General features: G+C 43.4%; 1 protein-coding gene across 2 annotated transcripts in view; it reads right to left on the minus strand.

Annotated features, from left to right (window-relative positions):
• Nucleotides 1-1,522: 1,522 nt before the first annotated feature.
• Nucleotides 1,523-27,223, minus strand: part of SLC4A8 (solute carrier family 4 member 8) — a 68,906-nt gene continuing 43,205 nt past the window's right edge. For both annotated transcript variants that reach the window (XM_019724541.2, XM_019724540.2), the window contains exons 15-25: nt 26,985-27,090; nt 26,205-26,366; nt 24,222-24,335; nt 21,698-21,859; nt 20,593-20,844; nt 17,758-17,826; nt 16,428-16,601; nt 13,155-13,292; nt 10,097-10,188; nt 7,971-8,066; nt 1,523-6,830 (exon numbers count right to left, since the gene is read on the minus strand). In XM_019724541.2, coding sequence (XP_019580100.2) covers nt 6,818-6,830; nt 7,971-8,066; nt 10,097-10,188; nt 13,155-13,292; nt 16,428-16,601; nt 17,758-17,826; nt 20,593-20,844; nt 21,698-21,859; nt 24,222-24,335; nt 26,205-26,366; nt 26,985-27,090 — 1,378 coding nt within the window. In that variant the 3' untranslated portion in view covers nt 1,523-6,817. The remainder of the gene's footprint in view (nt 6,831-7,970; nt 8,067-10,096; nt 10,189-13,154; nt 13,293-16,427; nt 16,602-17,757; nt 17,827-20,592; nt 20,845-21,697; nt 21,860-24,221; nt 24,336-26,204; nt 26,367-26,984; nt 27,091-27,223) is intronic.

Below are 27,223 nucleotides of genomic sequence, written 5' to 3' on the forward strand. Positions count from 1 at the left end.
ATCCCCTTCCCGGGCAGCTTTAGCTCTAAGTTCCTAACATGAGCCCACTCTGCCTCCTAAGAAAATAAGTTGGACCTGGTTATGTCCTCTGGAGTGTGGTCTAACAACTTTATTTGCACGGCAGCTTTTCTCTCAGACGTGTGACATTAGAATGACGGTCACTCCACCTGCATTTCCCCCACACCCCGTTCTCATGAGGTCCCCTGGCCTCCTGAGGGTCCTGCTCTGTGGGAGGCCCCGTGGCTCAGGTTCGCCTGGGTTCTTTGGCAGGTATGTTTGGATATTTAATGACTTTCACCTCCTGCCTTATTCCTTACTAACAGAATCCAAGTATTGGAGAAGTAACATGGCAAGGAAGTTGGGCCCAACTCCAGAGGGTGAAGCCTAATTGGTCCACGCCCAACAACGCAGCCCATCTCTTTCCCATTTTAGAGACGAGTATGTCATCCAGTTCTGACCAACGACATGGGAAAGGGCAACCCTCTTGGAAAGATTTTCCTCTTTAAAAGAGAGAGAAGCTGGAGAAATGCCCCCTCGTTCTCCCCGCATCTGGACGTTATGCTGGCTGGCGTGCTGCCTGGAGCTTCTGGAGCCATCTTGTGACTAGGAGAGGAAAAACCATGAGGACTGTGGAGAATCTGACCCTGATGTAATTGCTGCTGAATTAACCAACCCAGGAACCACCTACCTCCAGGTTTCTTGTTACTTAACTGTATGCTGACTACGTGCCAGGTGCCATTCTGAGCACTTGTCACGTATTACTTAATGGAATCCTTAATGACACGGAGGCCAGTCCTCTGGATGTGAGAATGATAAATGCGTCCCACTCCCGCCCCCACATCAGAACCGACTCCATTCCCTGAACGAGTAGCCTTCCCACCACTCAATGTAATTCTCTGAGACAAGGTGACGTGTGTATACTGTCGGGATGTTTAAAAAATAGCAAAAAGATAGCAAAAGCTCTCAGAGCTGGTGAGTTCTGTCTCCAGACTGCAGGCCCAACTTGCAGTGGCTCCGCTTCCACGTAACACTGTTGCTACGTGTTCTGATGCTTCCTAGTTGATTCCTGATTCCTCGTCAATCCATAAAGCCTGCTGACTGCCTCTGTCCCCACCCTGGCCTTTCACCCCCTCACTGGTCTCTCTGCTCTTATTCCATTGCTTCCCTCTTCCCCTTTTCACCAACCCACCAACAAGAGGATCTGAGAAGAGAAATGGAGCACATCCCAGCCCATTGATGAGAGCAATTGCTCTCATCAGCCTGGTTGTATCTCCAAAATGGGCTTTCTTTTTATGCTGTCCTGTCCCCCCACCCAAAGACAAGTCTAAGTGGTCCCCAAAGAAAGGGCCCTTAGAGCCTCCTCCCATTCTCTGCCTCAAGGAAGTGCACACGGCCTCTCAAGGTATGCTCAGCAGACACTACGCCTTTCTGTCTCCCGTCTTTGTAACTCTTCTTCTCAAGTTCTGTAGTTGGTCAGTATTGGCTCAGCCCCTTGATTCGGGCTTAAAGAACACCACAGGTGTGAGCAGTTTACACAGACTTTATTTTTCACCCATTGAGCACAGGAAAGTCTGGGCAGGCAGAGGGGTCACAACCACCTCCCCTGGTTCACAGACAGACCGTGAACATGGTGGTAAGGGCGAGGGGTCCTAGTCCTACCACAGATTGCTAAGGGGTTATCACAACACATTGTTCTTGGTTCTATGTACACCATGGATTGTGGAGAGGGTACATTTCTCACACTAAAAATATATACTTTGGAATCTGTAAAACTAAAATATCTCTATCTCTACATGAGACCTACTAGAAAGAAGCACATAGAAAACAAGGGAAATGTACCAGCACCTCAAGTTGTCCCCTCCCATGGGAAGGTTGCTCGGCTCTCCACCAGACACCATTAGCTTGGGAGGGCAGCCATATCTAACTAATCAGACAGACAGAGAAACAAGAGGGAGGCTTTCATCTTGGAGGAGCGAATATGGGAGAAGAATGGGGAGGATTTTGGCCTCTTTTGCAAAAGGAGTAATTGCACATTCAGTTTGGTACTTCTGCTTCCAACATTATTGCACATGTGAAAAACCTGCATGTTGGAGTCAAGTGCAAACCTGCTAAGAGAAACCCAAGCTCTGCTGATTTCTGCTGGGCTCAGAAAAGTGCCGTGGGTGGGATTTCTCTCTCTCAGGAAATATTAGTGCCATCAGCTAGAATAAAAAAGCTCTGTGTTCTCCAGTGCTGAAAGTGGGTTAGGTTTAAGGAAAATGCCATTCCTTTTCTTTTCAGAAGGATTAGAAACCATTCCATTCCCTTTGAGCACAGAATTTCCTAAAAGACTTCTGCCTATGTATGCATGAATCATTCCACTTTCTGGATTTCCCTATTGAAAAGATTCACATAATACTCCTTTCCTCTTTTCATGTTTCAAGCAGTGATCGAGTTACTTCACACCTCTTTTGGTTATGAAAATTAGCCTGCTTTCTCATAAAGAAATATTAACTGAGTCAACTGCCCATTCTCTATAATTCATGTAAAGAGACCAAGGGCACCAAGAACCATAAAGAATAGATTTGGTAGAAAAATTACTTGTTTGGTTTCAGAATGTGTTCTTCTGTTTACTGAAATATGGATGAGCCTGAGGGCTTGAGTATCCTTAGTCCCTCATCCTAAGTGAGAAAAATAACCATAAAATCCTCTTTGCCCCAGAACCGTTTAACCTCCTCACGTCTCACCACCCCCAAGTGTTGGTGGCTTTTAAGACCTCTGACCAAGAACTTCTTCCCTCCAAGGAGAACTTGAAAGACTGAGGAAAAGATAGAAGAGTAGAAGGGGCTTGAAAGAGCTGAGTCAGTCAAAGGGACTGGAACTTGGATGGTGTTTCATTTGATCAGCCAGGGCCTGCAAGAAGGATTTCTACATTATGGGAGCCCAACAGCTACAACCGAAAAAAGGAAAAGGAGGCTGTGACCATGCAACGCAGGGCTCCTGAATGTCCTGCCGGGATGTGGCTTGGAAACCTGAGAAGTCCAAGGAAAATGCAGTAACAAACAAGCCAAGTCTGCTTCGAGCTCTAAGAGGAGGTGCTACTCTCCTGCAAAAGAGGAAATTTAGAGAAGCCGATTAAATGAGCAGAGAGAACACAATGGATAGTGCTCGTGACGCCATTTAAAAGGCGAGCAGGGGACCTGGGGTCGAGCTTTTTCCTATGCTTCAGGAAAACGTGGAGACTCAAAACATGGGCGTTGAAATCAATAGAGACGATGCAGGGAGAACTGCTGACTCCTTTACTGAAAGTGAAGTCTGGAGAGTTGAGTCGGTACAAAATAAAGCAGCACTGGGAATTGTCGTTTTGGATGACCAGAAACTACAGCTGCCGAGAACCAGAGACCCCTGGAAGGTCACAGTGGTCAGACAGCCTGAGATGTCAACCAAGCCCGAAACTAGCATATCCCAGATGGTTATCAAACATTTATGACTAATTTAAAAGCCAATCACATCCCAGACAAAGAGAAATAGCAAATGTTCACACTGTCTTGGAAATATATGGTTCACTACCCCCTATCCTGAAAACCAATTTATCTGAACAAGGAGATGGGGACAGGAGCTGTTATGTGGGAAAGACCGGATCTCCTGATCATCCCATCATCAGAAATTTGAAATCCTACAAATACATAGCCACAGAGAGCTAGCCTACATTTAATGAAGCCCAACACATTGGGCAATTTCAGAGCATATTTCTGCTGGTCCTCCCCTTCTGTCTAGAGCAACCCCTCCCTAGAAGTCATGGACTGGGAAGCAGCCCACCCTCTTAGCAATGCCAGTTCTTCCTCTTAGAATCAACCTTCTTCTGCTCATCATTCTTTTCTGAAATCCCCGGCTCCCCTGCCTTCCTACCGCTATACTGCCAGCCCATCAGGACACTGGCCTGCTGACACCAACGCTTCCTGAAATCACCCCTTGGACTGCCTATCTGGCCCAAACAAACCTGGGCATGGAAATCGCCTAAACACCTGGCTTGCTTTCTATGCCTAATTCCATTACTCCTTAATGTTGATCTTAAACACTTTTTTTCTATTGACTAATCAGCCTATATTTGTCCTCAAGCTATTCTGTTAGAGAAGTCTGAGACGGGAGAATGATCATATTGTTTTTTATGTCCCACAGCTTAGGTGCACAGGCTGTTTAATAGCAGCAATGAAACCTTATGGATACACGTTCACTTGTCGATAAGCACACCTGCCTACGCACATCCATACACACCCACTGCTGCTGCTTCACCCCCACTCCAAGCTTCCGAGCCCTAAAACAGTCCAGCTTGAATCAGCCACCGCGGTCACCAGCCACAGACCTGAGCAAGGACGCAGCCAGGACTGGGGGTGAGTGTTTGGTGGGAGCTGGGTAAGAGTAAGAATAGGGAATGATTCCAGCCATTAAGACGCAGCAGAAATGAGGCTGGCTATTGTTGGAGAAGATTCTAAAGGCCTAAAAAGATTGGCACAGCCTTTGAAAACAGCTAACATTCCCAAGGCGCAGGCCCCTGGGAGAGTCTGGCTGGGGAAGGACTCGAAAGCACACGTGTGGTCCTGTAACTGCACCGCACCGAGTTCACAGAGACAGGTCCTTCCTCTCAAGACGCCCAGCAGACACACGCATCACAGGACATCAGTGTAGTAGGAGAGAGACTTTTCTGAGCGATGTTGTCACCGAGTTTTGTTGCATGATGGGCCCTTCCCTATTACAGGTCAAGCAGTCACCAACCTCCCTACGCACAGGTGGCAGGAGAAGATGGGGGGCACAATGGAGTAAGAAAGCAAGGGTGTTTTCAAGAAACAAAGGTGAAAAAGGAGGCGAGTTCAAGGGAGCAGCCAGAGAGGGACAGGGAAAGCTAGCACGAAAGGCTTTCCCAGTGACAGGAGGCCTTTCGATTTTTCTAGATTAGGTAGGTAAATGGGTACAACTATTACATTTATCCTAAAGTGACAAAATGTGAAGCTTTGGCTCACAAGGATTTTAACGCCCATATGGTTCAAAGAAGAATACCTGTTCCTGTCTGCACCACATGAAAGGAAGCCGAGGCTGTCCCTCAAACAGCCTTGTGAGTAGAAATCAGACAAACCAGGCACAATACCCACAATTCAAAGGGATATCATTTCCATATTTGAAAGCAGCTTGACGTTCAGCCCATAGGCCATACACACACTGCTTGTTTACAGCAGGCATCCGTTCTGAGTGGATGGTGTCCAGCCAGTACCAGTTGTTAGATATTTTGAAAATCATCTGTGTATTAAAATAAGTGTGGCTCTAAGAGAAGGGAAACATGAAAGAAATGCAGGATTCCTTCACTATCAAAGGTCCTGAGAGTGAGCCTAGAATACACTAACATATTTTAAGAGTCTCAGGGATGCAAACTTCAGTAACGTTATATAGCCAACTCTTCACCTATGAAAGGAGAGCATACCGGGGGAATGTCCCACTATACAAAGATTTTCCAGGATGGAAAACTAATGTGATCGGATTCCCTGGGTGCCAACATGCTTGCTAGTCACATTCTGTGCACAAAGAAAGGGAAAGTCTATACACACTGGAGCCCAAACCCTTGATATTCAATGCAACAGAGAAGAGAAAAACTATAAATATAGCTGTAAACTAAATACCAAAATTAATTTCACCACTTACAGTTCATTTCCCAGTGTGGCTTTTTACATCTGAGAGCCAGAACATTTGTCAACCAACAGAAATCCTGATGATGAAGAAACCACACAGCTGAAGGTGGCTTCGGTTCATTGAGTTGATGATGGTTCGCTACTAAGGCAGCTAAGGAAACATTACGTAAGCACTTGGATCTCTCCAGGAATGGAATCAAATGTGTCCTCAGGAGACAGCAGCAGACATGGATGTTTCCACAACATGGCCAATAAAAACATCTTATTTCTCCTTCTACTCACACACAACTATTATCAAACCTTTCCCAGATATCTGCAAAGCAGACACTATGACAAATTTTCAGCCTAGAAGTCCTTCCTAATGTCTAAGCTAATTTCTTCTGTAGCAATTTAAGTTGATTTTCTTGCTCTATCCTCAATGAAACTAACAGAAGCTATTCATCCTCACTTAAATTATTGATTCCCCCCGAGCCTTTTCCTGTTTCAGCTAAGTAACTCCAATATCCCTCTCGGCCCTTTCATCATCCAAGGTTCTTGCTGAGTTATGCAGACTGCTGCTAGGGAACGGGGAAGACGCACCAGGTCAGAGGCGTCTTCTGGCTGCAGTGGTGGGCACTGCCAATGCCCAGCTCGCTGACCCTCCTAGTAGCAGAGCCTCCTGACAGCCTCTGGGTCTGACCAGCATCCCCCAGAGCAGGCCCACAGGTGCTGCGGGCCTGGAGAGCCTTCCTTTTTCTCTCTGCTCTGCTCCTACTCCCCTACCCCATCCTTTAGAAACAGGGACCTCATTGGAGGAATCCTCAGTGGCAGAATGGATCCATATGGCTTGGCAGAACAGCAGAGAGTTTCAGAGAAAATGTCTGGAAAATGGGTCTTCAATGGTGGCAGTTTGAAGAGAAAGAAGGAAGAGGAGAAGTACCAGCAGGAGGTGGTCTTCTGCTTCCACATTCACGTCTGGTGACTGGCTGCTGGCATGGGGCTAGCTGGATGCCCTCCAACTCATACCATGGAAAACTGAATGCTTTGGCATGGCTTTTACGTGACCATGGACAGGGCCAGGCTTGGTCTTGCTTCTTCTCTGAGAGATTCACCATCTTCTCTGTGACCAGAACTTCCCTGAGGCACCTCATAGCCCAAATCTTCCATCCGAGCAAAGACTTTTAGTTGAAGAGACTGAATAAAAGTGTTACAATTAGACAAAAAGGGAACACATGATTCATTCCTGCTTTTAACACAATACTTTGAAGATGTCACCACAATTTGGATTTGGCTATATTTTAAGTTCATTTACAAGTAGACTAGTTATCAACTAAAAATAACCGTGTGCGTTATACATTTCGACAGCTGCCTGGATTTTCCTCTGAAGGAAACAAGATTCTATATTTCACTCACAGCCAGCACAGATTTACTTTAACCCATTTGGTGAAGACATAACCCATCACTACCACCCCACTGGTGGCTGTGATTTTGCACAGTACTGCTGTTTCTCCTCAGAGCAGCCTTAGGAGTGAGGCAGTTGCATTGTCCCCATTTTCCTGCTGAGGAAACTGAGAGCCAGAAATGGTGGCCTGCCACGTTATGCACAAAATTAATAACTAAATGAGGCCTCCTAATTTCTAGCCTACTGCCTTTTTTTTTTTTTTTTCAACTAGAAAAGTTGCCTTTAATAAAACCTCAGATTTTGCCTTCCGTGATCTGCCTACTTAAACTTAAATGGTGTTTGGACTAAATTATTCTGTTTGGGTGTCAAGTCTACTTCAATGCAGGCAAAGGTGCCTTAAATCCCTCCATTTTTTCATTAACCTGATTAAAATTGATCTATGCTATTGGCAAATGATATACAGAATTTAGTTTTCAAAATAAGAAAACAGTTACAACGTAATATTTCAAAATCTTTACTTGGCAATAATTCTCGTTGAGGAACTGTATCAACACTATCTGAATATTTTAGCAATATCCCATTTGTGTGGTTGCAGTAACCGGCGGGATGCCCTATAGATCTTGAGATGGAAACTAGAAAAGGGATAAAGGGAACTAAGTAGATAAAACAAATTTATATCCCAAAATAATTAAATCCTGATATTAGGCCTGTCTAAATGGTCAGCTCAAAACAGCATTATCTGTTCAAATAGTGAAAAAGCATTTTTACTTCTCTTTGGCTTATAGCTATTCTCGTGGGATAAGCAGCAGTCTGGGAAGGGATACTTATTAGACAAATTCAATTTTACAACTAAAATATCTTTTACTTTCAACATGATTACTATTTTTAAAAGTCATAAATAAATAAAAATCAGCAATTAAAATTCTCTTTACCTCTTTTCCTTTGTATTTCCAGAATTCATACTGAGCGCTTTCCAGACTGTGGTTTTAGGCATTTCATCAGATATATTAATCTCAGAGGGGTCACATCTGAAATCAATACTTAGGACAGTAAATGCGAGACATACATATAAAATACTATGTCAGTCTATAATGACCACCACCCACAGGAAAGGACAAGATTAGGTCTAAGGGAGCTAAACTAGCAGCTGATAGGAGGGCTAGGAACCAGATGGTCACAACGTAGATAAGCAAGGTGACGCACGAGGTGGTGCCGAGGGCTTGGTGTGCCAGGAGGCGGCCGGCCCTGCCCCCACAATTCCACACTCCTTCAAGGGGCCCCTCTGGGGATGCTGATGACAGCACTGTGATGCCAGCAGGAGCTCCCACTTACTGAGCGCTCGCTGTGTGCCAGGCATGGCACTAAGCACCCTTCATTCATTTTCTCACTTACATGGCCAACTGTTTCCCATTTGTAGTTTACAAGGGACTTTTAAAAACATATGATCTTAACTATCAGAGCATTAGAGAACGTTAACATGCTCATTTGAAGGTGCAGAAACCAAAGCTCCTAGGGCTAAGTGACCATTCAAGGTCAAATGTCAGTAGGTGGAGAATCAAGACCTTAAATCCAGTCCTGGTTTTCTACAAGCCAGACTGTCTCCTTTCAAAAGGCCAAAAGAGGAGGCAGCACCCAGTAGAGGAAGAATATTGCTCCTACTTTGCCACCAGAGATTCAAAGCCTATGGCTCCTTCCAGAACATGCAGAAAGTTTATTCAAGTCCAAAGATTCCATTTCACTGGGGTCAGTTAAAAAAAAAGTCAAACTCAGAAAGTAGAGTGGTGGTCACCAGAGGCTGGGGCTGGGTGATGGGGGAAAGGGAAAATATTGATCAAATGGGACAAACTTTTAGTTACAAGACAAATAAATTCTGAAGACCCATGTACAGCATGGTGACCACGGTTAGTAATAATGTATTGCACACTTGAAATTTGCTAAGAAAGTAGATGTCAAGTGTTCTCACCACACATACAAAAAGAATGGTATTACAGGAGGTGATGCATATATTATTAGTTTGATTGTAGTAATCATTTCATACTGTATACATTCCTCAAAACATCACGTTGTACACCTTACATATATACTATTTGTATTTGTCAAAAAGAAATAAATTTTTTAAAGATCAAAGAAAAGACTTTCCTCATTTCCCACTCAGTATACAACATAAACCACAATCAATTCAGTGATTCAGCAATAAATTATCCAGGATCTGGATTACTCAGATCTCCTCTCTCTTCCCTTTCTGCCCCCTCGGAACCTCTGGGCTTCATTCAGCTTACGTGTATCTCTTCCATTGTGAAACAAAAGCCAGAAATGAAACCCCAAATGGACCAATTTAGCTTCCTGTGACTTGTGATGAGCAATGGCTTCAGGAGAGGAAGGGGATGAACTAATGGCAGAAGTAAAGGATTTTTGTGATCCCAGTTCAGTCTCCCTTGGCTCCTAGGACTGTAGCTGCCACAAGCTACATTGGAATGGGCTGTGTCTGCTCGTCCCCAAAGGCTGGCCCACGCTGGGGACTTTCACACCCACCAGGCTGAGAACTCTCTGGAAACAAAGACCATATCTCATTCATCTTTGGAAGGTGGCAGAGAAAGCCAGGAGCACTAGTTTGAGGAATACAAAGCCTAGGGTTTGAATCTTAAACTGCCTACTTAGCAGCATTGTGACCTCGGGAAAATTACCTACAACCCTCCAAGCTTCGGTTTCCTCACGGCACAAATGTGGATAACGGGACGTGCCAGAGAGGTGGTGTAAAGGTTAAATAAGAGCACACAGTAAACATCCTAGCACAGTTCTGGCAAGGAGAAGGCGCTCAGTACCTGGGCTCCTTACTCTGTTCTCTTGTGATTCCCAGCACCTGGTCTAGTGCCTGACACGTGGCAGGTAGTCCGTAAACCATGAAAAGAAACGGTGTTTTCACAGGTTGGAACTGGGAGGCTGAGTGTTAGCTTTTTATACCAGCAGCTGCATGTGTGACACCCCCCACCCCTGACAAAGCCAGAATGCTTACAGAATAACCCAAATGGTAAACTCCGTGGTGTTGAGGCAGTTTTACCTGAAACTGTTGTTCTTTCCAGGACTGCTTAGTAACTTCCTGCTCTCTAAGGAGAACTTGTCTCCTCCCATTTCTAACATTTTCTCAGCCTCCTGGAAGAAAAGCAGACGTTATTATATCTTGGACCAAGTAAAACCGTGAGTCTACACTAGCCCACTTTTCTATAATCCCAATTTCTATCTAATTTTTCTCACATTTACTATAAAAGAGTGTAATTATGTTCTTTCATAGATTTGACTCAACACAAAAAGAAACAAGCAGATATTTGTACATGGAATAATACTTTTTTAAAAAAATAAAAGAACCTGAATCTGAATGAGCCTCTAGGCCCAACTACCAATTTACTAGAAATATAAGGGACAGAAGAACATGTTAAGTGACACCAAGGGACACATTTAATAAAATCTAAATGGGGGGAAACCCTATAGATCAAAGATCCAGTTTCTTCAACAAAAAGAAAAAAAGATAAAAGGGGAACCACTAAAGAGATTTAAGAAATATATCAACCAATTGCAATATATGGACCTTATTTGTATCTTAATTCAAACTGATTGTTAAAAATAGTAAGTTAATTGGGGGAATATGTATACTGGTTTTTCTACTTTTGTATATGTTTGAAATGTTTCATAATAAAATGGTTTCTTAAAAATAATGTCATTAATTTAAAGGAAATAATTACAGAGAAAAAATATGTACAAAGAAACTTAAAGTAGTATAATCAATAATAAAACTAAGAACAACTATAAATTTTAATGAAGGAAGGATGTTTAAATTAAGATAATAATACTATGGAATATTATGCAGCCATTAAAACAATAAATGATTATTTATCATATAGATATATAGAAACATAAAAGTGTCTTATGAAATAAAATTGAGGATATAAAAATCAGAATATGTGTGTGTGTGTGTGTGTGTGTGTGTGTGTGTATTGCCCCATACACAAATATACAGTTAATCACAGTTATATGAACACTATGGTAAGGATTTAAACAGAACATAAAAAAATTGAACATAAATATTGGATGCTGATGTGAAAATTGAGGGTATTCATTTTTTCTTTTACTACACTTAGGTTTTAAAATAATTGTATACAGTAATTTTAAACTTCAGAAATTTTGGAAAATAATGTAACGTTTACCAGCCACCTCAAACTTAATATCCAAAAGAGATCCCATGATTTTCCTCCCACTGCTGTTCTTCCTAGGTCTTCCCCATCTTAATAAATAGCACAGCCATTCATCCAACTGTTCACTCCAAAAATCTAAGAGTCATCCTTGATCCCTCTCTTTCAGCCATGCTCACTATGCATTAGCAAAACCTGCTGGCTCCATCCTCGAAATAAGTCCCGAACCCAGCGACCTTCAGCATCTCTCCCTTAGCCTCAGCCACCATCACTTCTTGCCTGAACTATTGCCACAGCCTTCTAACTAGTTTCTGCGCTACCTCTCTACCCCTTCCAGCCTCATGGGTTTTCCTGATGTTACTCAGGCATACCAAGCTCTTCCTGCCTCAAGACCATTGCATTTCCTGTTTCCCTGGAATGTTCCTACTCTCAGATATCCTCATTGTTTGCTCCTCATTTTATTCAAGTTTCTGCTGAGATGTCTCTTAGAGGAGTCATCCCTGATCACCCTAAATAAAGTAACCTAGGTGTCCATCCATAGATGAATGGATAAAGAAAAGGTCATACACACACACGAATACTACTCAGGCATAAAAAAGAAGGAAATCCTGCCATTTGCAGCAACATGAATGAACCTTGAGGGTATTATGCTAAGTGAAGTAAGTCAAACAGAGAAAAATAGTGCATGATCTCATTTATATGTGGAATCTAAAAAAACTGAAGTCATAGAAACAGAACAGATTGGTGGTTGCCGGGGGTGGGGTGGGGGAAATGGGTGAAGGTGGTTAAAGGAATAAGTTCTGGGCATGTAATGTATAGCATGGTGACTATAGTTAACAATACTGTATTATATATTTAAAAGTTGCTAAGAGAGTAGATTGTAAAAGTTCTCACCACAAAAAAACAATTGTGACCTATGTGAGGTGATGGATATGTCAACTAACCCTATTGCGGTGGTCATTTGTCAATATACAGAGGGCGCCAAAAAAAGTGCACGTGTTTTAAGAAAGGAAAAAACTGTATTAAAATTGTAATACTCAACATATACCGATAACAAAAGATGAATACAAGTCACATTTGACTTCTGCAATTATAAGAGGTGCTCAAAGTGGTTCCCATCAGTGTAATTTTAATACAGTTCTTTTCTTTCTTAAAATGTGTATACATTTTTTGGCACCATCTGTATCCAAGTATCAAATCATTACATTTTATATCTTTAACTGACATGATGTTCTATGTCAATTACACCAGACAGGAAAAAATAATACAAGATTTTAAAAGTTCAAGATATTAGAAAAAAACATCCCTTAAAATGCATTTCAAAGGACACGATTTCAGGTATCAACTGTATTTGGAAACACTTTCCGGCTCATTCACTTCTTGGTCTGGTATTTTCATTTTGCTCCACATTCATTCTTTGCACGTATAGGCTAATGACTAAGGTCCATTGTGTGGATGGCAGATGTCAAGTGCTGAGGGAAACGAGGAAGGACAGAAAGTCCTACGCATGTTATCTCTGCATGGTGCCAATCACAACATCATCTGCAATTAGGTACATAACAAATACTCTGAGAAAATAACAGGTTTTGTATACTTGTCAAATGAGACCTTTTGGGAGAACATGAACCATTAGCTCTGATAATAAGAGCAGATTCTATATGTTCATATTCTATTCTATATGTTCATATTCTAAGTGTGAACCTGGTGAGTAGACTGTAGACAAACAAAGGGGTGGGGGGAAGCTGGTTATCAAATCCAAAAATGAAGGACACACAGGGATGAGAATCCTTAATCCTTTCTCAGCTAAGAACAGCTTTGGTGGAAGCTTCCCAGCTCCTAAATATAACCCTTGGGATCCCAGACATGTGGCCCTTCCTATGTTCTGTAACTTGAGGCTGCCCCTAAGTGTACAGTTGGTGCAAGAAGCATGACCTCTTCCTCCTTGGCCTTCTTTTTGGCATCATCCAACTTCTTCTTTTTGCTTTCAGGCATGAGATCATCTAACCAGCTCAGCTCTCGCTTAGAGAAACAGAGATCCATGACTTTCCTGACAAACACCAAGGCCAAAACCTGAAGAAAAATAAAGAAAGTGGATTAAGAGGGCTCAATTACTTCCTGGAGTTAAAAGCAAAATCTTCTTTTCACAGCAGACTAGGACATTTGAAACTAAATCAAACTCATAATAATCATTACAGTTGCCTTTTATTGAGTGCCCTCTTTGTACCAGATACTCAGGGAAGTGTTTTACATACACTATTTTATTTAACGATCATAACAACCCAACTTAGAGAGCAACCAATTTAATTCCCTCATTATAAAGAGAAACTGTTCATCTGCAGACGACTCTAAGAGCTGCCTTCCCTGGTGGGGGGTGGTGGGGGGGGGGTAGCAGGAAGCGCTACAGGGCAGCATAAGGCTGGAGAGCCTCTGCAGGAGCAGGGCTACGGTGGGGCCAGCTGTGCCAGCCCAAGCATGCCTCACTATGGGGTGAGGGGACCTTGAAGGACCATCTGGATTTTCTCTGGCCCTTTGCCTACACATTTATTTCCCCACAAAATCCTTGCCTTATGCCGGCATCATGGACCTCTAGTAGTTGTTGTCTCTGCCCTCTGGCCTGGTCTGACAGGCTTTCTAAATGAGAAAACTGAGACCGGGGGAGAGAAAGTGACTTGCCTAAAATCTGACAGATAACTTCCTCAATAGAAACAGGTCTGGGTTTCTCAACTGCTGCTCCACTTTTTCCCCAAAAGGGCCATGTTAGCCAAAGAGGAACCAATAATAACCCAGAAGGTCCTGCCTGGATTGACTGGTGTTCACCAGCTACATCTGGTGACTGGACAAAGAATGAGGCAAATCAGGCTTATTAAATTCAACCACATTTCTCCTGAATTTCAATTGACTATTATCAATGAACCCAAAACTGATAGCATCCCTTCCAGGAGTTGTCAGGAATTTGCTATTTCTTTAACCAACACCCAACCCCTGAACATAACACCCGAATGCAGAACCCTACATGTATTGTGACAAAATTGAGAAACCCATCAGGAAAGTATGTATCTAGGAGACTAGGGAAAAAGAAACCCCCCTCTAGTTTCCTCACCCTTGAATATTCTCCCAGTACAGCATTCAAAAGTACCTAAACAAATACCAAACATTATCCTTATTGCCTTTTTTTCTCTAGAGGCCCACTCTTTGGGTACTGTGTTTCCCCAAAAATAAGACCTAGCCGGACCATCAGCTCTAATGCGTCTTTTGGAGCAAAAATTAATATAAGACCCGGTCTTATTTTACTATAATATAAGACCGGGTATAATATAATATAGTATAATATAATATAATGTAATACCGGGTATAATATAATATAATACCAGGTCTCATATTAATTTTTGCTCCAAAAGAGGCATTAGAACTGATGGTCCAGCTAGGTCTTATTTTCAGGGAAACATGGTAACTTTCAAACATCCCACTGAATTCTCAGCATCCTCATGCCATGGAGTAAGCTAGAGAAAGAAAGGCATCAAGAGGAGGAGATGAAAGTCAGGTGGCAAGAATTTCATCATCACCCTAGATTTAGAAAACAGCTTGTCACCTGTTGCACCACACACAGTTCAGCTTTCCTAGTCTCCTTTCCAAAGCCCTTGCTTGTTAGAAAGGAGGAAAGGATGTCCCATCACTTATCAGTGCGAGACCAGCCTCCTCCTCTCTCCCAGTGGCTTCAAACAGTGCACTTCTACCACTTTAGGCATTTCTGATTGCAGTAAATTCTAAATTGGAACTCTACTGCTTTGGAAGTCATGTGCAAATTATTGCAAACACGAAGATCCTCTCCATGTCAAGAGAGAGAGACAGAGAGAGAGAGAAGGAGGAGGAGGAGGAGGATAAAGAGGAGAAAGAGGAGGAGGAGGATGAGGAGGAGGAGGAAGAGGAGGAGGAGGAGAAGGAAGGGAGAAGGAAGAGGGCGGGAGAGGGGAGGGGAGGGGAGGGGAGGGGAGGGGAGGAGAGGGAGGGAGGGAGGGAGGAAGGAAGGAAGGAAGGAAGGAAGGAAGGAAGGAAGGAAGGAAGGAAGGATGGAAAGACAGGCAGACTAGTAACCTTGAAAATAAACGTGGCAAACTGTTACACTCATGCATCCACACCCTAAGATCCCAAAAATAATGCTGCTCCTACAAAGATCAACCAAAAAACAAAAACTCACCATCAATAAGGTATTAATACCCATATTAGATAAAGAACTCCTAAACTCAACAACAAAAAAACAAACAACCCAATTAAAAAATGGGCAAAGGACTTGAACAGACATTTCTCCAAAGAAGACAGACAGATGGTCAATAAGCACATGAGAAGACAGAACAAAAAAACAAACAACCCCCCCAAAAAAACCCCAGAAAATAAGTGTTGGCAAAAATGTGGAGAAACTGGAACCCTGTGCACTGCTGGTGGGAATGTAAAATGGTGCAGCTGCTATGAAAAACAGTATGACATCTCCTAAAACATTAAAAATGGAAGTGCCATATGAGCCAGCAATCCCGCTTCTGGATATTGACCCTGAGGAACTGAAAGTAGGGACACAAACAGGTATTTGTTTCCTGTTAGCATTACTCACATAGTCAAGGTATTATTCATAATAACCAAAAAATGGAAGCAATCCAAGTATCTATTGATCAATGAATAAACAAACAAAATGTGACACATATATTACATATATATACATACACACAATGGAATATATTACATATATTATATATACATATACCTTATGTATATATAATATATATACATATAGATACACACACACACACACACACACACACCGGAATATTATTCAGCCTTTAAAAAGGAGGAAATTCTGACACATTCTACACCATGGATGAACCTTGAAGCCCTTACGCTAAGTGAAATAAGCCCATTACAAAAGGACAAATACTGCATGATTTCACTTGTCTGAGGTCTCTAGAAACAGACAGTAGAATGGTGGCTGCCAGGGGCTGGGGGAGGAGGGAATGGAAGTTATTGTTTAATGGGCAGAGTTTCAGTTTTGCAAGACGAGAAAAGTTCTGGAGATAGATGGTGGTGAGAGCTGCACAACAATGTGAATGTATTTAATGCCACTGGATTATACACTTTAAAAGGTAAAGATGGTAAATTCTATGTTATATATATTTTATCATCATGTTTAAAACGAATTAACAATGTTTGTAAACTCACCATCATTGGAAAGACAATAGCGGCTGGAGACGCCTTGATGACCCAGAGCAGGACCAGGCAGGTCAGCTGGATGAGGGTGAAGAGATGCACTTTGCGCAGTGGCACGTGCCGCAGGTAGATGAAATCTGGCTGGTGCTTTGCAGGCATCCCAAAGAGCTTCAGACGATCAAAGAACTGAAAGGAGGGGACTGGCATTGATTTTCAGGAGTTATTCTCTGGGTCAGAAGCCCTGTTAGGCCCATTCATGTCTCTTATATCACCTGCTCTGAAAGGTAGGTAATACCATTTCCACGGGACAGAAATGGAGACTGAGCCCCAGAGAGCATGTAATTTGGCCAAGGTTGGTAAGTGACAGCGTTAGAATTCAAATCCTTCTTTTTAAATTCTAGGTTCAAATTTCTTTTTCCTACCCCATACTGTGGTTCCAGAGAAAGCTCTTTCTCAGGAACTGTTGAAAACAAAATGAGGCAATTGCATCTTTCTCTTTATTATCAAAACTAAATCTCTTCCAGGTTATTGGAGGAGTTTGGAAATTCTCGTTATTATTTATAGTAAAAACATAAAATGAAACCTCGTAACATTCTGGATATAGAAAATATGACCATCTTTATACTATAAAATGGAAAGCAGAGACCCAAAGAGATGAAATAACCTGCCCAAAGTCACATTAGAACTCAGTGTATCAGAACAACCACGATAAAGACATTCTATAAAAACAAAGAGGAACCAGCCACCAACAAAAGTAGCTAAGTCATCACGTCATCTGGAGCAGCCAAATAATCAGTGACAAGCTCCTGAGTGTCTCTGTTCAAAGGACTCAGGGGAACAAGCTGATAGATGGGAAAAGGCCGAGTACGACCGGAAGTAGTATCTGCTGGCCTGGAGCAGCTCCCACTGCTCCCAAATTTCTTCACCAATGTACCCCCAGTTAAACCCCCTCTCTTACACTTCAGCCTGGCACTAAAACTAGCATTGTCCGTGTGTGGAAGCCAGTTTGGTATTAGTGTTGGCCGACCTTTCATATCTAAGTTTACCTGCACCTGACAAAGCACCTACTGTGTAATGTGTTTCTAATAATTGTCTGTTGCATAATTAACAAGTGACTGGAACCATGACATCAAGCCCAGGCCACCCTGGAGGTCTCGGTACCCTCATGCTAACATGACTTTATTTCAACCAACGTCCAAAGAAATGTTTAAAATAGCTTAATCAGCGAGGCTAGGAAATGGTTCTCAAGAACTGGTTTGTGCTTCCCTAGGGAGCTGTCCGCCCTGGTCAGGACAGGGGGCTCGTGGTGAGAAGACACTGCCCCGGCTGAGCCACGCGTTACCTGAATTCCCTGCAGGGAAGAGACTCCCATGTAGAGGAAGACCCCGTACAGCACCGGCATCGGGATGAACTGAAGACAGAGGGAGAGAGGCCGGAGATTACACTTGGTGTCAGCACCCTCGAGACTATATCGATTTTCACATTTCCAAGAAGGAAGCAAAGTCACAAAATCACTGCATAAACATTGCATAGTTTCTGCTGCCTTTACATGATTTAGAAATAGAAGCAAAACAGAAGCTGACAGCGATAAAAATCATTACACGTAAGTGTAATCTGGTCCTGATTAAATCATAGGCCTCGTCTCTTACCCATCTCTTGCTCTTCCTCCTCCATGGGGATGGGCAGGCAGACAGACAGACAGACAGACAGACAGACAAACACACACACACACACACACACACACACACACACCTCTTTTACAACTGATACCTTTTAAACCTTTTGTAATTACACATTCATCTCCTCAGCGATTTGGTGTATTTTAATATGGACTAAACTATGGAGTTTTAACCTGCGCTCTATGGAAGCATGAGAAAAAAAATGAAATGACTTTTTTACCTACTTTTAAAAATAAAGGGAATGACTATTTCTTATCTAAAAAAAAAAATATGGACTGAAAAAGTTTCCCTTTTCACTAACCAGACTTGAGGGGAGGAGTGGGGAGGTGAGGTGTCCTATCAGAGAGGGAATGGTTTGGGAAGAAATGCCAACATTATTGTATTGCACTTACTATACGTACATACACACCTATCAGCTCACATCTATCCATCCAGGTAATCTTTAGGGTAATTCTATGAGGTAGGGACATGAGGCCTATAGAACCAAGGCAAGGGAAGTCTCACAGCTAAAGACTCAACTTGACTTACTTTTCTTCTGGGGCTAAAGAACATTCCCAAACATAATTTCCTCAGCACTAGAAAATCCCCAGTTGAAACTAGAGTGAGTAGATATCTCAATTTGGTGCAAACCTTGTTCGTAGAACTATTGAATGGTTTCCTAAAAGAATAACCCCCCCAAGACAGTTATGGGAAGGCCAGGCGATGTCCACCACCCTGCCTTCGTGTTACATTCCGGGAGGAGCAGCAATCTTTGGGCCCCTCCAGGTGGCACCTAGACCAGAGGTGGGAGGGGTAGGCCCAGGGACAGAGAGTAGAAGTGGGTAAGGGAAGTGAGGAGGGGTGACAAGATTGAGTGAGTGGAAAGTAAGAGCACAGGAAGATAGTGTGGAATCCTTTCCCATCTTTCAGTTCTCATCCTTAAATAGCATTTGCAGTGCAAATTTGCAAGGGTGGTTAAAGTTTCACCGAAAAGGGGAACAGAGGCAAGGGAAGTAAGTGCTCCAGAGGTTAGGGATTAGAGATCCAGCCATAGAGTTTTCCTTTTTACCTCAATTCCCCACATACAGGCCTCACACCCACACATCTCACACCAGCCATCGCCCATTTTTCTGTTCCACTTCACAGAAAACCCTCTTGAAACAGCTGTCTGTTCATACTCTTTACTTTATCACCTATTTACTCTTCAGTCCCCTGTAATTTGGCTTCTGCCCAATTGTTCCACTGAATCTGCTCTTATCAAGTCATGTTAGGCCTCCATGTTGCCAAATCCAGTGGCCTTGGCTTAGTCTTCATCTTTCTAGACAGTTTCGAATAAATCCCTCCTATTTAATACACTCCCCTCGAGTGGCTTCCCTGACACCACACCCTCCTGGTTTCCCTCCTACTTCTCACAGCTGTTTCGGAGTCTCTGTTGCTGTCTCCTCTTCTACCTGACTTCTAAATTTGGAGCTCCTTAGACTCTGCTCTCATCTGGTCCTACTTCTCTTTTACATCTGCCCTTCTCCCCCAGGGAGCTCATCTACTCCCTTGGCTTTCAGCATCATCTATGTGCTATGGACTTCCACATTTATATTTTCAATCCAGAACCTTCCTCTAGCCTCTCCACTCAGCTGCCTCCCAAACATCTCACTCAACTCTGACCACAGCCCTGCCCCTCACAAAATCACTTCCTTCTTCACGCCGTCGTCACCATCTTAAATGCCATCACTCTCTGTCCAGATGGTCAAGTCAGAAAACTAGCAGACATTTGGATTTTTCTCTTTTCCTCACCCCGTTCTATATCTAGTCAACAGGAAAGCAAGACCTTTGGCTCTGCCTCCAAGATGCACAGAACCCATGCCTTTTATCTGTCCCTACCACTAACTTCCTCATCCAGCTACCATCATCTCTCACCTGTTAATAGCCTCACTGCTCTCGCTGCTTCTATTTTTCCCCAACCCTAAAACCTTAGTCTCTGACCATCAGCCAGAATGATCTTTTTAAAATACTAAATGGATCATGTCCCTCTCCTATGAAAGCCCTTCCGAGGTTACCTTTACCAGCGTGAAGAAGGCCCCACGTGATCTTCCCCTGCTCACTATTCAATCTCATCTCACTGTGCTTTTGCCTTTGTGAGATGCCTCAACATCCTTGAGCCCTGATGTTTCCTAGAACATATATCACTTTTTCCCACCTCAGGGCCTTACTAAATACTTCTTTCCCCTTGCCCCATGCCATCCATCTCTCACTATCCATGGCATGGCCGGCTCCATCTCATCCTAAATGGCATCTCCTTAGAAAGGCCTTCTCTGACCACACTAACTAAAACAGTACTCTCTTAACTCTCTATAGCACCACAGACCACTATATATTTCCCTTTATCACTTCTATTCTGGAATTATTACGTTTGCTTTCTTAACTAACTTTTTAAACTACATTTTATCTGTCTTACCCACTAGAATGACCTTTCCTATTTTCAAATCAAGCACTTGTTCCCTAACGCATGAATGAATGAGTACCTTTAATACGGCCGTCATGAAGACTGAGCAGCCCATCAGCACAAAGATCATAAGGCCGGTCACTCTCTGTTCTCGAATGCCCAAGAATTTGGGCTGTTCTCCAGGAGCAGAGCACTCCGACTCCAGTTTGAGGCTGTTCACGTGTGTGATGGACAGGACAGTGGCAGCCACAAACCAGGGCAGGCCCATGATGGAGCAGACGCCCAGCATGATGGCCACCATCAGCAGGTCCAGGTGGTAGCCACAACCTTTCTGTGGGAAAACAGAGTCTCTGTCACCATCAGTGGGCTGGTGTGGTGGGGCATGGGACAGAGAGCTCAACGGCTCAGGGCCAAAGCAGGAAGGGGTGACGGGTAAGGAGGAAGGGGTCCAGTGATCCCAGATAAGTCTTCCAGCCCCTCCTGGTCTAGAGGGAACACAGGAGAAAAAGGGAAACCTCAGGCTGTCCAAAACAGGCCAATATCCATTCTTTACCCAAGATCTCACTCTGAATCTCACACATTCAAAGATTTGTCCTTTCTTGGCAGAGTAACCAGAGACCACGCCACATCTTGACCATTCTAGACGGTAAACACTACAAGAGTTGAAGATAAATGTCCTTATTGGGTTCCTAAATCACACTCCCAAATTCTTGCCAAATTTGCATGTTGCCTACTCTAAGTAAGGAAAGAACAGAAATGAAGGCATGAAGTCTCTCACTGATACATGCACTGGAACCAACCCTACCTCTGTTCAGTCTGGAAACCCCAGTAATGGACACCAATGGGCGAATACCTGCCTCTGGGAAAGAGTGGCTGAAGCCCTGACCTGAACCTCATGAAAATCAGCCTGACCCAGAGCATATGGGCCACCAGGAACTCCGCATGCCCACCTTCCCCAAAAGTCTGAGAGGAAAGTGATGGAGTTCAAACTTCTCTGGCACCATACCACTGTGCTCCAATCTACGAACTGGAAACCCCTTAAAAGCCCTTATGATCTCCTTTCATCACTGTTTTTATCCAGGTTCTACAGTGTGTGGTATAAATGGGTTTACCCTAAATCTAAAAAAAAATGTTTAAAGTCAACAGGCTGCCATTAGTCCTTTTAGGTCAGAACTTCTTGTCACCTTGAGCTTGTGTTCCTTCCTGTTAATGATGACAGCTGTGATCTGCTGGTCCATGAATATTAAGATCGTGCAGAGAAGAGCCGGGATAATTGCAGCTATCACAGTCCACCAGGGATTGGGACCAATAGGACTAATGATCCACCCTCGATCATCCCTTGTTGGCTGAAGGGAAAAAAATAAGGTTTTATTTTTGTATTTTAAGTTAACTGTAGTCATTACGGCAAAACAGATCAAAATGAATCACAATATCAACATTCTTTTTATTCTTGAAGGAGAATCCTTTATAAAAAGAAGGGTACAAAATACAGAAACTCTGTATTAGAAAAATCTATGACTGTGTTCCAAATCCCCTTTGAAAGAGTCGATCCTCAATTATCAATTTCGTATGGAATATTCGTTAATTCTTCACTTCCTTCTCCTACTCTCCAAAACTGTGTACAGAGAAAGCAACTACATCTCAACATTAGCCCAAGTAATATATAATTAGCAACAAAATTGTCAAAAAATAATTCAATGACTTCCAAAGATAAATATAAATAATTGTGACTATCTTCTTCCAGAAGCCAGAGGATGTATGTCTGCAGCACAATAAAGGCACAGTAGAGCCAGTTGCATGGAATCTCATGGGCTTAGACTGGATTCTCCCATCAGCAGTGAAACAGGGACCCAGGCTCTACAGACTTGAGAGAGGAGTCCGAGACTGCAGGACCTGGGGACTTCTGTGATCCAGGACCCTCTCCAATGCCCCTGAAAGACCACTGTTCACAAACGTTACTTGGGTGTTCATGACATACCTAAACTCTCCCAGAGCCTCAGCCCGTCCCCCACTCCTCAGAGTACTCTGAGGAAGAAAAGTTCACCTTGTTTGGCAAGTAGTGATGGAGGATAAAAGGCCAGGGATACAAATTGGCTCAGAATGGACCCAAACTCAACAAAGCAAAGATTGTTACATCCAAAGTATTTGGTTCCATATTGGTTGTGACTCTAGGATTCAAAGACTCTTCAATAACATGGCCAAGTCCCAAATTATGAATGGGTTAGGGTTGGAAAGTTTACAGAATCTGTTTCCTTAGTAACAACGTTCTAAGTGGTAGTAAAATTGTCAGGCTAATACAAAAACTTATCCCTACCTAACGATAACTTATTGGTAATAGTACGAACTTTCAAATTGGGTCTTTGATCACTGGGGGCCATGTGGTGTAATAGGGAAGCGAAGAAGAAAGAAAATTTCTTCTCTGCTTCCTGAAAGCAAGGCCTGCCGATGAGCAACATTTTCTTTGACATTCTCCCATTTCCCTTTCTCATCTTTCTCCCACTTCCCAGAGGCCTTCCCAGATGTCCCAGAAATCCGGTGTCTCCTGACTATCTTAAGCCTCCCCATTCGGGAACCTTTCCAAGTACTGCTTGATGCTCCCAAATTGCTTGTTTTTACACAAAGGCCATTCCTCCTGCAGGGCTGACCTCAGCTAGGTAGTGGAGAGAAAGCTGACCCTACTCATTCATTCACACAAAGGTGAGAATGACACATTCTCGGAGGTATTATAGTTTTAAAGAGGGTGTTTTCAAATCTGTAAATTTCTAACTAGTGGCATTTCAGAAAATTGAACAAAATAAAATAAATGTTCAGGCAATATGGAAAAAGATATTTTTAAGCAGGCCTACTTCAGGGAGGGGTGAAGAAGAGAAGACAAAGGCTGACTATACAGGGGCATTTACAAGTCAAAGACTTCCTTCCTTCTCCTCCACAGCCTTTCCCGTCCTCTCATTTTATGATTCTTCTCTACTCACTGAGTATGGCCAGGTTTTCTCTCCTCTCTATCCCGAGTGGTAGGGGGATCTATGGAGCCGAGCTCAGCTTTTTCCATCTTCTCTGTTTACTCAGTGCCTCCAAATGGAAATAGATCTGGAGTCCCCACATATTGATCATTTGTTTTGTTTTTTATACAGGTTTTGGGGAAAATATTGTAGATTACAGAGATTTATACAAACAATGAAATAAGGTTGAAGAGATGTCGCGGTTGCTCTGACAGGAGTAACCTGACTCTGGATGAGGCCCCCTGGCCAGCTCACCACTTCACAAGGCAAGATTCTTCAGCGGCGGGGCCCAGTCTTACATTTAGCTTTCTCATCCTTCCCAGTGTCCTTATATGGCTGGTGCTCAATGAAAGTGCTATTAACCAGACTTGTCTCAGAGACCTCCATTTCCATAGTAATTGGTATGTATTTACATAAATGTGCACATTCCACTGTTTTAAATCTTAACATATTAAAACCAGTAAGTGGCATTAATGATAAGAAACAATACTTTTCATTCGTTAAATGACCTTAGGTTTGTTGTTCTCTGACTTGAACCTAGCCAACACTGAAGAGTTTGTTTTCCTGAAAAGTAAGTCACAAAGAGCAAGGTTCAGATTTAGAGGACGGCAAGGCTTACGAGTAGGATATGGAAAGGCCTTTGAAACATGCTCGGGACCAGTTTCTATGAAACTATATGAGGGTAACAAGCACACTGAGCTCTATTTACCTTGAACACACTGGGAACTTGAAGCTTTGGGGAAGGGACTCCAATCAAAAAATCAATAATCACCATTGTGAAGATTGTGAGGAAAACGGCAAAGTCACTCACCATGGAGCGTACCTGGCATGCGAAAGGATTGGAAAACTGTTTTAGTAGATTAACTGCAGCAGGAAGGAATTTAATATTGTAAAAGGTTTAAAAGCCTCAGTAGAATGCTTTAATTTTATACTGAATTAAAACAAGCATATTTAAACTACAGGAGTATGTTAATATTGCCCAAGTTAATGCCTCCACCAAAACCCTAAAATGGCCCCTCATTTGACTGAGTTAAAAATCCAAACGGCCGTCTTGGCCTACGAGGCCCCCACACACCAGCATCATTACGCTCTGATCCCAGCTCCTAAGGCTCTCCCGCTCGCTTACTCTGCTCCAGCCACACAGACCTCCTGGTTGTTTCTTAAACACGCCAGACTCATTCCCACCTGCGAGTCTTTGTACTTGCTCATTCCTCTACCTTGAATGGTTTTTCTCCAATAACCTCTTGGGCTGCTCCCTCACCTCCTTTATCACCTTCTCCATGAGATCCTCTCTGGTGACCCTACTTAAAATTGGTCACCACCCTCTACCCCAGTTCTTCCTAGATTCCTTGCCTGCTTTATTTTTCTCCATAGCATTTATCACCATTTTGTTCCTAAGAGAACTATCTCACTGTATAGTTTAGTGTAGCTTTAATAACATACAGTGCCTCTGCAATGCCCAGTGCCTGCCTTACTCTGAACTTCCAACAGAGATAGAGCAAAATATATCTCAGCCACACATAGCGTCCCTAATACCTTAACCTAGCTTTGCTTTCCTTTGAAACCTGAGGTTTCCAGCTCCCTCGCCCTGGTTTTGTTAGTTCTCCTCTGAATGTTACATAACTTCTCTGAACATGTATCTGTCCCCACCATGAAGCCATCTTGACTGTCCTGGGACTCAGTGGCCCTTCTCTCCTCTGAACTCCTATGGCACTTACATGCAAGGCTGGCATACAACTCTTTACTACTATCTCATATGGACCTGGTTGTTTCACGTGTTTCAACTTCCTATCTGATGGCAGTGACTGAGTTTTAACCCAGTCACTTAACCCAGAACTGAGCAAGTAGTTAGTATACCACTGCCACTTGTTCTCTTAGTTCAGACCAGGACAGTGACCCTGAACTTATTTAACATGTGTCTCCCTTAACCGCTGTGTAGGCCCACTGAAGTCTAAGAGTGTGTTTTGGTCAGGTATGTGTGTAGAGTAAATATCCAACCAATTGAGCCCTCTACCCATTCACACATCCTGCTCTGCAAATGTGCCTGATTGAAACCTCACTTCCTGAGAAACCACCATTTTCTCCTGATTTGAGCTCCTTTTCCAAGCAATGGCCCATCTAGCCACTTTACACTTGACCTCTAATTCTGCTACCCATAACTGGTCCCAACGGCACTGTCGTCGGCGTCAGGGAAGGGCTGTCGATGCTTCGGTCATGCAAACCGAGTCAGGAGCACAGGGCTGCTGCAGTCACTGTGCTCAGTGGTCTCGCAAGCTAGTACGAGAGCCACCCCTGGGAGGAGACTTTGGGGTGCCCTACGTATCCAAAGTGACCATCCCAAGGAAACACAGTCAGGAGCCAGCTGTAGCTATTGCATGCTATGCCTCAACATTCTGGAAATGAGACTTAACAACATTCTGGAAATGAGACTTAAGAGCTTTTAGAGAATACCACTCCACCTTCAGCTCACTGGTGCTTTTAAACCAAAAAGCTTTTAAGTATTAACTCCTCATTCCATACGACACACCTATAAAAGAAGCTGCTGAACACTAGATGATGACACAGTGTGGCTCATCAGGACATTTAGAGCTCTCCACCCGCCACTCTACTCGGCACGCAGCATGGATGCTGAGAACAAGCTCTGTTATATTAGAATTCTGACACACAAGAAATGGATGAGCATGCTACGTACTCTGGTTGGGAAATAGCGGCTTGTCTTAAATGTCTTTAAGGTGCTCGAGAGGATGAAGGTGGTGAAGAAGAGAATGCACGACCAAAAGAGCACGTCAGGAGTATAGGGTCCGTGATGGCCACACGCAGATCCCAGGAACTCGCCGTGCATCTGCTGGCATTCCTGTAGGAACAAGCATTCTGGGTAACGAAAGACAGGCAGGAAGGAGGAAGCAGCTGCTGCCTTCCACATCCACCACTCGCTGCCATCCCACAGGTGCTGGTGGGTACCGGGTGCCTGCAGCACTGACCATGCAGTTGTGGGGCTCTCGCCTGCACAGGTAGGGTGCAGGTAGGGTGACTACTTATGGTCCTAACTACGACATTTTAGAAAATGTGAACTGTCTCGAGCTTACATGAGGTTCTCGGAGGGTCCTAGCAAATTGTATTATTTTTATTCCAGAGGACTTCCAAATTTGACTGTTCTTTGAGCCCATAAAACCCAGATCTGGCCCCCAACCCTGCCTGGTTTCGTCCTCACATATCCTTCGTGCAGGGTCACTGGGTAGGGTGTAGCTATTGCATATGGGAGAGAAGAGAGAGAGAATCTTTTTCTCTATTCCCTTTACATACAAGAGAATTTTGAAGGGGGAAAAAAGTCAGTAAGAGTAGTTTAAAAAAAATAAAAAGCTTTATTTCTGTAAATACCCGAGCTTGCTGAAGGGCTCCCCACTGCTACCTAGAAAGCCTCCTTAAACCTGGCAGTCACGATGCTAGGCCACCTGGCAGCTCCCAGACTTACAGTGACAGTCAGGTTAGCCCACTGGACTTCTGCTGTCACGATGTTGTGCTCCTTCCAGTACTGGAGTGTGTGATTGTTTGGATTCTCTGGGAGAGTACACCTGCAGCTGAGGGGAAAAGAAAAAAAGATTCCTGAGGGAAGGGGCCAAGTATTCAATTCAATATTTTTAGCCATGACTGGGCTACAGGCTCTATCAGAGCCCGCCTTATTTCTCCTTTGCCCGCTTCAGATCCCTGAGG

This window comes from Rhinolophus sinicus, linkage group LG02, assembly GCF_036562045.2.
Source record: "Rhinolophus sinicus isolate RSC01 linkage group LG02, ASM3656204v1, whole genome shotgun sequence".
NCBI lineage: Eukaryota > Metazoa > Chordata > Mammalia > Chiroptera > Rhinolophidae > Rhinolophus > Rhinolophus sinicus.